Source organism: Staurois parvus, unplaced genomic scaffold (genome assembly GCF_062004578.1).
Source record: "Staurois parvus isolate SC_StPar_1 unplaced genomic scaffold, SC_StPar_1.0 ptg000130l, whole genome shotgun sequence".
Classification (NCBI taxonomy): Eukaryota; Metazoa; Chordata; class Amphibia; order Anura; family Ranidae; genus Staurois; species Staurois parvus.
In genome coordinates, this window is record NW_028317926.1 from 4,824,817 (window position 1) to 4,837,640 (window position 12,824).

Genomic DNA, 12,824 nt, shown 5'->3' on the forward strand with positions numbered 1-12,824 from the left:
TGGAGTGTTTAGGTGGACATTGGAGGCCCTGATGTAATGTGGGGAGACTCTGGGCACCCTGATGTAATGTGGGTAACATTTAACAGTGTCATTTCATGAAATAATTTACGAGGGCGTGTTTAGGGGCAGAATTAGGGGTGTAGCAGGGTAGGGGTTGGGTGGGGCAACTGGTGGTGTGTAACTCTTAATGCCTGGCTAGTAGCTCAGGACTTGAAATTTTAATCCCTGGCCTAGGCCATCTTTATGTAGAGCAACAATTCTTTTTTTCAGATCCTCAGAGAGTTCTTTGCTATGAGGTGCCATGTTGAACTTTCAGTGACCAGTATGAGAGAGTGAGAGCAATAACACCAAATTTAACATACCTGCTCCCCATTCACACCTGAGACCTTGTAACACTAACGAGTCACATGACACCGGGGAGGAAAAAATGGCTAATTGGGCCCAATTTGGACATTTTCACTTAGGGGTGTACTCACTTTTGTTGCCAGCTGTTTAGGCATTAATGGCTGTGTGTTGAGTTATTTTGAGGGGACAGCAAATTTACACTGTTATACAAGCTGTACACTCACTACTTTACATTGTAGCAAAGTGTCATTTCTTCAGTGTTGTCACATGAAAAGATAGAATCAAATATTTACAAATATGTGAGGGGTGTACTCACTTCTCTGAGATACTGTATGTTCTCACTCTGTCTTGCATATTGCCTGCTGTCTCTTCCCTTCTTTCATACCTTATGCCTCTCATCTTGAGTTCATACAGACTTCTCCTCGCCAGACAATTCTCTCTTCCACATTCTCCATATTCTTTGTCTCCTACTTCTGTTTCACGAACTTTGCTCTATGCCTCTTAACTCTTATTTCCATAATGCCTTCTATCTTCCTCTTTCATACTCCAAGTCTCCTACCTCTATATTACTCCATGCCTCCCACATCCATAATGCCCTTTATCTCTCTTCTATGTTCCTCTTTCATACTCCATGGGGAAATTTACTAAAACTGGTACACAAAGAATCTGGTGCAGCTGTGCAAAGTAACCAATCAGCTTCTAACTTCAGCTTGTTCAATTAAGGTTTGACAAAAACCCTGAAAGCTGATTGATTACTATTACTATGCACAGTTGCACCAGATAGTGTGTGCACCAGTTTAAGTAGTTTTAAGTCCTCCACGTCTCCTACTGTAATCTTTCATAATCCATCGTCTATGATACTCCATGCCCCCTACATCCTACCTTCCATATTGGCTGCATGTAAGCTGGGATTATTACCCCTTTTAGGGAAATCCCTCCCCTGAGTGGATACTGGGGATAGGGCTAGCTTAGTCACTTACAGGTGAAACTCGAAAAATTAGAATATCGTGCAAAAGTTCATTTATTTCAGTAATGCAACTTAAAAGGTGAAACTAATAGCAAGATAGTTCAAGCCGTGATTTGTCATAATTGTGATGATTATGGCTTACAGCTCATGAAAACCCCAAATCCACAATCTCAGAAAATTAGAATATTGTAAAAAGGTGCAATATTCTGCGCTCAAAGTGTCCCACTCTAATCAGCTAATTAAGCCATAACACCTGCAAAGGGTTCCTGAGCCTTTAAATGGTCTCTCAGTCTGGTTCAGTAGGAATCACAATAATGGGAAATACTGCTGACCTGACAGTTGTGCAGAAAACCATCATTGACACCCTCCATAAGGAGGGAAAGCCTCAAAAGGTAATTGCAAAAGAAGTTGGATGTTCCCAAAGTGCTGTATCAAATTGGCACATTAATAGAAAATTATGTGGAAGGGAAAAGTGTGGAAGAAAAAGGTGCACAAGCAGCAGGGATGACCGCAGCCTGGAGAGGATTGTCAGGAAAAGGCCATTCAAAAGTGTTGGGGGCTTTCACAAGGAGTGGACTGAGGCTGGAGTCAGTGCATCAAGAGCCACACACACAGACGGATCCTGGACATGGGCTTCAAATGTCGTATTCCTCGTCAAGCCGCTCCTGAACAACAAACAACGTCAGAAGCGTCTTACCTGGGCTAAAGAAAAACAGACCTGGTCTGTTGCTCAGTGGTCCAAAGTCCTCTTTTCTGATGAGAGCAACATTTGCATCTCATTTCGAAACCAAGGACCCAGAGTATGGAGGAAGAATGGAGAAGCACACACTGCAAGATGCTTGAAGTCCAGTGTGAAGTTTCCACAGTCTGTGTTGATTTGGGGAGCCATGTCATCTGCTGGTGTTGGTCCACTTCATTAAGTCCAGGGTCAACGCAGCCGTCTACCAGGAGATTTTGGAACACTTCATGCTTCCTTCCACAGACGAGCTTTATGGGGATACTGACTTCATTTTCCAGCAGGACTTGGCACCTGCCCACACTGCCAAAAGCACGAAAACCTGGTTCAATGACCGTGGGATTACTGTGCTTGATTGGCCAGCAAACTCGCCTGACCTGCACCCCATAGACAATCTATGGGGCATTGCCAAGAGAAAGATGAGAGACATGAGACCGAACAATGCAGAAGAGCTGAAGGCCGCTATTGAAGCATCCTGGTCTTCCATAACACCTCAGCAGTGCCACAGGCTGATAGCTTCCATGCCACGCCGCATTGAGGCAGTAATTGCTGCAAAAGGGGCCCAAACCAAGTGAGTACATACGCATGCTTATACTTTTCAGAGGTCCGATATTGTTCTATGTACAATCCTTGTTTTATTGATTGCATGTAATATTCTAATTTTCTGAGATTGTGGATTTGGGGTTTTCATGAGCTGTAAGCCATAATCATCACAATTATGACAAATCACGGCTTGAACTATCTTGCTTTGCGTGTAATGAGTCTATCTCATATATTAGTTTCACCTTTTAAGTTACATTACTGAAATAAATGAACTTTTGCACGATATTCTAAATTTTCAAGTTTCACCTGTATAATCTAGAGCCGTAAGAGCTCAGGGCAGAGGTTGATGGGAAGAAGCTAACCTCAGTATACTACTATGTAAGCTTGTAGTCTTAGGAAGTGAGTCTCAACATAAGCCAAGTTGGAGAACCCACCTAAGAAGATCCACAGTGAGGGAACTGGAAGTGCAGGTCAGCATCCTGCTGTTAAAAGTTGGGTTTGGACTATGTAATGTTACTGATGTCAAGTGCAAAGAGGAAGAACTATAATAGTTTAATGGAAGAAATGGTGCGCTCTATTTATGCTGACGGTAAAAGAAAATGCTGAAATGGCTAATCATGTAGACAATCATTATTTTTGGAGGTGAACCTCAAGCCAGAAATATGTGAGTAAGTAAGATGGCAGCGTTTCCCCACGATACAGGTGTGTGCTGCCCTATTCTATTCCTGTTGTGGGAGATGCCCTTGGCTAACCTGGTTGTTGCTGGTGGCGAATTAGGGCCCTGCTTACACTCTCCCTGTCCACTACTTCATTCATACACACTTCATGATACTTATCTCTCCTTTATACAACCTACACACAGCCTTCCTCTTTCATTTTCCAGGTTTTTTCCATATAATTTGTTACATACTGTCATTTTATACTCCATGCCTCAAATGCAGTTATAATTTCTTATGGACATTTAGCTAAGCAGTAAATACACCTAAATGCACCAGAAGTATCCATTTGTACTGGTAACTGCAATCACCATAGACAGGGGATTTTTCCTCATTTTGTACCTGGAAATTCTCTCTTCCACATTGCCTGCCATCTATCTCTCTCTTTCATACCCTATGCCTCCCAGTCTTTTTTCATACAGCCTTCCCCTCACCATGAATTTCTCTTTTATATTCTATGCCTCCTATTTCTCTGTTTCACCTCGCTCGATGCCTCCTTTTACTTCCACATTGCCTTTTATCTCTCCATATTCCTTCTTCATACTCCATGTCTCCTACCTCCTATCTACCATATCTGCCCCTTGCCCACTACTACCCTCTTACACACTCCATGCTTCTAACCTCTCTCCTTTACGGTCTGTAACTTGCCTTCCTCTCATCTGATGCTTGCTACATCTCTTTTCTATATACCTTTTGTTTCTACTACCTTCTTAAATCCCATGTCTTAAATACACTTTGTCAATGCTTACAGACACTATGCACGAAACACACCTGAATGCACCAGAAAGGTGTCCATGTGTACTGGCAACTGTATCCACCATAGACAGCAGCTATGCTTTCAGTGGAGGCTTTTACATATTGCAAGTAGGAGAACTAATGTAGAACCAGTCAGAGGGCCATTAAAACACAAATAAGAGCATTATTATTATTATTATTATACATTATTTATATAGCGCCAAAAGGTTTGCTCAGCGCTGTACATTATAGTGGGGAACAGTACATGAGACAATACAGTAACAAGACAAAACACGAGGGGTTCGAGGGCCCTACTCTTTCGAGCTTACAATCTAGGAGAGTATGAGCCCTTTGTCTTCTGGAGGCTGTAATGTCAGCCCAAAACATAGGCCAGATACCCCACTCTGCCCAAAATATGAAATAATTGTTGTCCTACCTGTAGCTCTGCTCTCAGTCTTTTATTTTCTTCATCCAGTTTCACCTCTTTCTTCTGCATAGAAGCAATCTCATTATTCTTGCTGACCCGAAAGATCTCATATTCCTTCTTCAAACGTTCATATTCAGCAGCATATTCAAGGTCCACTGATGCAGTGGATTTAAAACTAGCCCCGATCACCCTTGGTCCACGTCTGAAAGAACTGCGCAGAAGGCGTGCCTTGGGCTTTACCTCCACAGGAATCTCACAAGCCTCTCCCCCTCCACCACCATATGTATCTTCAATAACCTCTCCAGGACTGACCATGGATGATGCTGTCCCCATGATGAGATTTGTAAAGATTTAGGAAACACTGCTACCTCTCCATCATCATGAATTCTGGAAGACACACAATTATACAAAATTATGCGTTGTTATGGATCACCGCTTTATGTACTATTATATCCCACTGCATTGGATTTCAGCCAACAACAGGAAGCTTACTTGGGCAGTGGCCATAGTATTTACCCCCTGCATTGGTGGTCAGTGGCACTGGTATTTAACCCCTTGCATTGGTGGTCAGTAACGGTGGTATTTATCACCCTGCATTGGTGGTCAGTGGCAGTGGTATTTAATCCTCTGCATTGGTGGTCAGTGGCATTGGTATTTTTCCACCTTGCATTGGTAGTCAGTAACGGTGGTATTGAACACCCTGCATTGGTGGTTAGTGGCAGTGGTATTTAACCCCCTGCATTGGTGGTTAGTGGCAGTGGTATTTAACCCCTTGCATTGGTAGTCAGTAACGGTGGTATTTAAGACCCTGCATTGGTGGTCAGTGGCAGTGGTATTTAACCCCCTGCATTGGTGGTCAGTGGCACTGGTATTTACCACCTTGCATTGGTGGTCAGTAACGGTGGTATTTAACACCCTGCATTGGTGGTTAGTGGCAATGGTATTTACCCCCTGCATTGGTGGTCAGTGGCAGTGGTATTTAACCCCCTGCATTGGTGGTCAGTGGTAGTGGTATTTAACCCTCTGCATTGGTGGTCAGTAACGGTGGTATTTAACACCCTGCATTGGTGGTTAGTGGCAATGGTATTTAACCCCCTGCATTGGTGGTCAGTAATGGTGGTATTTAACACTCTGCATTGGTGGTCAGTGGCAGTGGTATTTTAAACAGTATTAAACCAAAAAGCAAACATTTATTATATTGCAGCTGGCCAGATCACCAAGTGAAAACAGCGGTGAAAAAAAGCCTAAAAGAAAGAAAACTAATGAAGCCACCAATGCCTCTCGGGGGATCAGGAAGGAATTTTTTCCCAGCTGGAGCAAATTGGATCATGCTTTGTTGTTGTTTTTTTTGCCTTCTTCTGGATCAACTGTGGGTTTAGGATTATAACTTTTTTTTTTTTTTTATGGTTGAACTGAATGGACTTTTGTCTTTTTTCAGCCAGACTTACTATGTAACTAGGTAACTACATCTAATGATTGGTAAGCTGTAACATTTTACATTTTTGGTTTTGAGTTCATTACTGCTTTAAGCAGTATTAAATACAAGCACAAACATTTATAATATTGCAGCTTATCAATCCTTCGAAGAAAGAAATCCTAAAAGAAAAATGAATGCAGCCATCACATCTATTTTCTTCTGGTGATTCAGCTAATATCTCCGCTGTGTCCTGGATCATTCCTCCAGAGTGGTGTCTAAATAATACAGGAGGTGCGCTACTGGCCAGATCACCAGGTGAAAACAGAGGGAAACAAGTCAAAGAAAAGAAAACTGATGAAGCCAACACATCTAAAGATTGGCAAGCTGCAATATATTACATTTTTGGTTTATGGTTTAATACTGCTTTAACCCTCCTGTATTAGTTGTCAGTGTTAGTGATATTCAACCGCCCTGCACTGGTGTGCAGGGGCAGTGGCATTTACCTCCCCCCCCCCCCCCAATGGTGTTTAATGGCAGTTATATTTAACTCCCCTGCATTGGTGTACAGTGGCAGTGATATCGAACCCCCTTGCACTGGCGGTTAGTGGTTACTTATCTGATCACATGTTCTTGCACTGCTCTCCCTCTACCCATAATATCAGCTTGGGGATATACTTCTATTGCCAAGCAGAGATCACTCCTCCTGATAATACCGGCATTCTTTCAGTGCCAGACTATGGAACACAGAGAACATTCCAGCACCAGGCACCCCACTCTGCCAAGTGCCAGGTGTCTTGAATCTTGCAGGAAAGCTCACAGGACACAAACATTGCAGGACATTGTCCAAAATCCTGGGACTATCTAGCAGAATCGGGGACACTTGGTAATTATGTGAGTAACATAGTCTACCATAACGCCAGCTAATTTGTGTTTTTGTTTGGTTTGGTAAAATGGGGATAAACTCAGGCATGTTCCAGTATTAGTCTGAACCTGCCTGAACTATCCCTCCAGGAAGCTGTCACTGAAGACCGCCAATCATAAGTAGCAGAGGCATTCCCCACCCCACAGCCACATTTATACAAGAGTCATGTATATGGGCAGCTGCGGGGCACGAAATGCCTCCACCATGTATGATTGCCAGTTCTTTGTGATAGCTTCCTGGCAGGGAAGCTCAGGCAGCTTCAGACTAGTATCTGAACTCTTCCAAGCTAATCCTAGGTGCCCTTTCACACAAGCTTTCTAAACAGGTCTGCCTGTCAGTTTTTCAATTGGACCTGATTGGAAGTCCCATGCGGCTCTATGGGCAGGCAAATGTAAACAGACTTGTGTCTGTTTATAGCTGCCTACCTCTGAACCCATCCAGTTTCAGAAAAAAAAAAAAAAACCTGGACGTAAAGGTTACAGATCTGTTACAGGAATCCTGATGTAAATGGACACGTCTGTTTACTTCCAGCCATGCAGGAAGCCATCACGGGTCTACCCCTGTTCGCTGTGTAAATGCGGCCACAAAAAGAATGGACATGAATATTAAAAAATGAACATCTGTCCCACTCAGCGACGATTCAGCAGGGCATCTGCTCATGGATCCCCTGCGGAATGGAGTAGAGCAGTTCTAAGTTTGGATGAAAAATGGACAGTAATACATTCCTATGGGCTTGCAGATGAAAAAGGATGATCACCTGTTTACATCTCCCTATATCTGTTTTTGTTCAGGTCCATTTTTTTTAAATGGAACAAGGATGCGTCTTTTTCCATTTAGGTGGATATGTACAGATGTAAACAGATGCCGTCTATATTTAGGCAAGAAACCTATTTTTTTTTTTTATATACTTTTGTCAACTCTAATTGGTTTCTGCAGCAACTAGAATTATGAAAAACTGATGCATAAACGGACATAAACTAAACTGAACTGAAGACGGATGTGCAAATTGACATAGCCTGAATCCGAATTCATCAGTTTTGTCTCAGCATAAATGTGACTGAACGTAATTGTCCGAAAACAAAGACACAGACGGGAGGATTGTGTGGATCCACATCGAGTGTGTGGATGATATATATAGTATGCAGCTGTACAATGGAATTAGTATATTATACAGAAATAATGGAAACATTACTCAATATATGTCTAGGAATAGATTTACTGATGTTATACAGTACATGTACAGTGGGGCAAAAAAGTATTTAGTCAGCCACCAATTGTGCAAGTTCTCCCACTTAAAAAGATGAGAGAGGCCTGTAACTGGCATCATAGGTAGACCTCAACTATGAGAGACAAAATGAGAAAAAAAATCCAGACAGACAATCACATTGGCTGATTTGGAAAGAATTTATTTGCAAATTATGGTGGAAAATAAGTACCGTATTTTCCGGCGTATAAGACAACTGGGCGTATAAGACGACCCCCTACTTTTCCTGCTAAAATATAGGGTTTGAGCTATACTCGCCGTATAAGACTACCCCTCTTCCAACGCACACCAAATAAAAATGAAAAAACATCAGATTTCATTTCAATATGGTATGCTAATTCAGTATGGTATTCCAATGATGGGGTGCTATTCCTCCCACTGACACCAATGATGAGGCACTACTCCTCCCACTGACACCAATGATGGGGCACTATTTCATCCACTGACACCAATGATGGGGCACTATTCCTCCCACTGATCCCAATGATGGGACACTATTCCTCCCACTGACACCAATGATGGTGCCCCTTCATTAGTGTCAGTGTGTGAGGAATAGTGCCCCATCATTAGTCAGTGGGAGGAATAGTGCCCCATCATTAGTCAGTGGGAGGAATAGTGCCCCATCATTAGTGTCAGTGGGAGGAATAGCGCCCCATCGTTGGTGTCAGTGGGAGGAATAGCGCCCCATCGTTGGTGTCAGTGGGAGGAATAGCGCCCCATCGTTGGTGTCAGTGGGAGGAATAGCGCCCCATCGTTGGTGTCAGTGGGAGGAATAGCGCCCCATCGTTGGTGTCAGTGGGAGGAATAGCGCCCCATCGTTGGTGTCAGTGGGAGGAATAGCGCCCCATCGTTGGTGTCAGTGGGAGAAATAGCGCCCCATCGTTGGTGTCAGTGGGAGGAATAGCGCCCCATCGTTGGTGTCAGTGGGAGGAATAGCGCCCCATCGTTGGTGTCAGTGGGAAGAATAGCGCCCCATCGTTGGTGTCAGTGGGAGGAATAGCGCCCCATCGTTGGTGTCAGTGGGAGGAATTGCGCCCCATCGTTGGTGTCAGTGGGAGGAATTGCGCCCCATCGTTGGTGTCAGTGGGAGGAATTGCGCCCCATCGTTGGTATCAGTGGGAGGAATTGCGCCCCATCGTTGGTATCAGTGGGAGGAATTGCGCCCCATCGTTGGTATCAGTGGGAGGAATTGCGCCCCATCGTTGGTATCAGTGGGAGGAATTGCGCCCCATCGTTGGTATCAGTGGGAGGAATTGCGCCCCATCGTTGGTGTCAGTGGGGAGGAGGAATAGTGCCCCATCGTTGGTGTCAGTGGGGAGGAGAAATAGTGCCCCATCGTTGGTGTCAGTGGGGAGGAGAAATAGTGCCCCATCGTTGGTGTCAGTGGGGAGGAGGAATAGTGCCCCATCGTTGGTGTCAGTGGGGAGGAGGAATAGTGCCCCATCGTTGGTGTCAGTGGGGAGGAGGAATAGTGCCCCATCGTTGGTGTCAGTGGGGAGGAGGAATAGTGCCCCATCGTTGGTGTCAGTGGGGAGGAGGAATAGTGCCCCATCGTTGGTGTCAGTGGGGAGGAGGAATAGTGCCCCATCGTTGGTGTCAGTGGGGAGGAGGAATAGTGCCCCATCGTTGGTGTCAGTGGGGAGGAGGAATAGTGCCCCATCGTTGGTGTCAGTGGGGAGGAGGAATAGTGCCCCATCGTTGGTGTCAGTGGGGAGGAGGAATAGTGCCCCATCGTTGGTGTCAGTGGGGAGGAGGAATAGTGCCCCATCGTTGGTGTCAGTGGGGAGGAGGAATAGTGCCCCATCGTTGGTGTCAGTGGGGAGGAGGAATAGTGCCCCATCGTTGGTGTCAGTGGGGAGGAGGAATAGTGCCCCATCGTTGGTGTCAGTGGGGAGGAGGAATAGTGCCCCATCGTTGGTGTCAGTGGGGAGGAGGAATAGTGCCCCATCGTTGGTGTCAGTGGGGAGGAGGAATAGTGCCCCATCGTTGGTGTCAGTGGGGGAGGAATAGTGCCCCATCGTTGATGTCAGTGGGGAGGAGGAATAGTGCCCCATCGTTGGTGTCAGTGGGGGAGGAATAGTGCCCCATCGTTGGTATCAGTGGGAGGAATAGTGCCCCATCGTTGGTGTCAGTGGGAGGAATAGTGCCCCATCATTGGTATCAGTGGGGAGAATAGTGCCCCATCGTTGGTATCAGTGGGAGGAATAGTGCCCCATCATTGGTATCAGTGGGAGGAATAGTGCCCCATCATTGGTATCAGTGGGAGGAATAGTGCCCCATCATTGGTATCAGTGGGAGGAATAGTGCCCCATCGTTGGTATCAGTGGGAGGAATAATGTCCCATCATTGGTATCAGTGGGAGGAATAGTGCCCCATCGTTGGTGTCAGTGGGGGAGGAATAGTGCCCCATCATTGGTGTCAGTGGGGAGGAGGAATAGTGCCCCATCATTGGTATCAGTGGGGGAGGAACAGTGCCTCATCGTTGGTGTCAGTGGGGGGAGGAACAGTGCCTCATCGTTGGTGTCAGTGGGGGAGGAACAGTGCCTCATCGTTGGTGTCAGTGGGAGAGGAATAGTGCCCCATCGTTAGTGTCAGTGGGGGAGAGGAGCGGCTGCTCCTTCTTCCAGTTCGGCCGCTCGATTTTCGCGGGGCCGCTCGTCTCCGCCTCCTCGCCGGTGATTGGTCACCTGTGTGCCTTTCCAGTGCTGGCGCCCAATCACCGGTGAGGAGGCGGAGCCGAGCGGCCGCGTGACCATCGAGCAGCCGAACTGAAAGAAGGAACAGCCGCGCTTCCTGGACCGGATCGTCGTGGGACCGGAGCCAGGTAAGGTACAGCAGCCCCTCTGCCCACCCCTCTACTTGGTGTCCGTTGGAGGAGGAGGGGGGGCGGCGCCGCGCCGCCCCTCAAATAAGTGCCGCCCCGACACCGGCTTGCACCGGCGTGTAAGACGACCCCCGACTTTTCAGAAGATTTTCAGGGGTTGAAAAGTCGTCTTATACGCCGGAAAATACGGTATTTGGTCAATATCAAAAGTTCATCTCAATACTTTGTTATATATCCTTTGTTGGCAAACGTTTCCTGTAAGTCTTCACAAGGTTGGCACACACTGTTGCTGGTATGTTGGCCCATTCCTCCATGCAGATCTCCTCTAGAGCAGTGATGTTTTGGGGCTGTCGCTGGGCAACACGGACTTTCAACTCCCTCCAAAGGTTTTCTATGGGGTTGAGATCTGGAGACTGGCTAGGCCACTCCAGGACCTTGAAATGCTTCTTACGAAGCCACTCCTTCCTGGCCTGGGCGGTATGTTTGGGATCATCGTCATGTTGGAAGACCCAGCCACGTTTCATCTTCAATGCCCTTGCTGATGGAAGGAGGTTTGCACTCAAAATCTCACGATACATGGCCCCATTCATTCTGTCCTGTACATGGATCAGTCGTCCTGGTCCCTTTGCAGAGAAACAGCCCCAAAGCATGATGTTGCCACCCCCATGCTTCACAGTAGGTATGGTGTTCTTTGGATGCAACTCAGCATTCTCTCTCCTCCAAACACGACGAGTTGTGTTTCTACCAAACAGTTCTATTTTGGTTTCATCTGACCATATGACATTCTCCCAATCCTCTTCTGGATCATCCAAATGCTCTCTAGCAAACTTCAGACGGGCCCGGACATGTACTGGCTTAAGCAGGGGGACACGTCTGGCACTGCAGGATCTGAGTCCCTGGCGGCGTAGTGTGTTACTGATGGTAGGCTTTGTTACGTTGGTCTCAGCTCTCTGCAGGTCATTCACTAGGTCCCCCCCGTGTGGTCCTGGGATTTTTTCTCACCGTTCTTGTGATCATTTTGACCCCACGGGGTGAGATCTTGCGTGGAGCCCCAGATCGAGGGAGATTATCAGTGTTCTTGTATGTCTTCCATTTTCTAATTATTGCTCCCACAGTTGATTTGTTCACACCAAGCTGCTTGCCTATTGCAGATTCAGTTTTCCCAGCCTGGTGCAGGTCTACAATTTTGTTTCTGGTGTCCTTCGACAGCTCTTTGGTCTTCACCATAGTGGAGTTTGGAGTGTAACTGTTTGAGGTTGTGGACAGGTGTCTTTTATACTGATAACAAGTTCAAACAGGTGCCATTGATACAGGTAATGAGTGCAGGACAGAGGAGCCTCTTAAAGAAGAAGGTACAGGTCTGTGAGAGCCAGAAATCTTGCTTGTTTGTAGGTGACCAAATACTTATTTTCCACCATAATTTGCAAATAAATTCTTTCCAAATCAGCCAATGTGATTGTCTGGATTTTGTTTCTCATTTTGTCTCTCATAGTTGAGGTCTACCTATGATGCCAATTACAGGCCTCTCTCATCTTTTTAAGCGGGAGAACTTGCACAATTGGTGGCTGACTAAATACTTTTTTGCCCCACTGTATATTCTGTGTATCTAGGAAAGAATCCAAAACTTTTTTAAAGCAATCCACAGAGCTGGCCAGAACCAACTCTTGAGGGAGTCTATTCCACATTTTCACAGCTCTCACTGTGAAGAAACCTTTCCGTGTTTAGAGATTAAATTTCTTGTCCTCCAGATATAAAGAGTGCCCCCTTGTCCTCTGTGATGACTTCATGGTGAATAACTCTACACCGAGTTCACTATATGATGCACTGATTTATACATGTTGATCATATCCCCCCTTAATCTCCTCTTCACAAGAGAGAATACATTCAGTTCCTCTAATCTTTCCTCATAGCTCAGCTCCTCCATGTCT

The 12,824-nt window shown here is 45.8% G+C and overlaps 1 protein-coding gene across 1 annotated transcript in view; it reads right to left on the reverse strand.

Annotated features, from left to right (window-relative positions):
* NPHP3 (nephrocystin 3) overlaps positions 1-12,824 on the reverse strand; it is a 125,446-nt gene that overhangs the window by 109,012 nt on the left and 3,610 nt on the right. The window contains exon 2 of the mRNA XM_089672535.1: positions 4,479-4,856. Within this exon, the coding sequence (XP_089528661.1) occupies positions 4,479-4,802 (324 nt within the window). The 5' untranslated portion in view covers positions 4,803-4,856. The remainder of the gene's footprint in view (positions 1-4,478; positions 4,857-12,824) is intronic.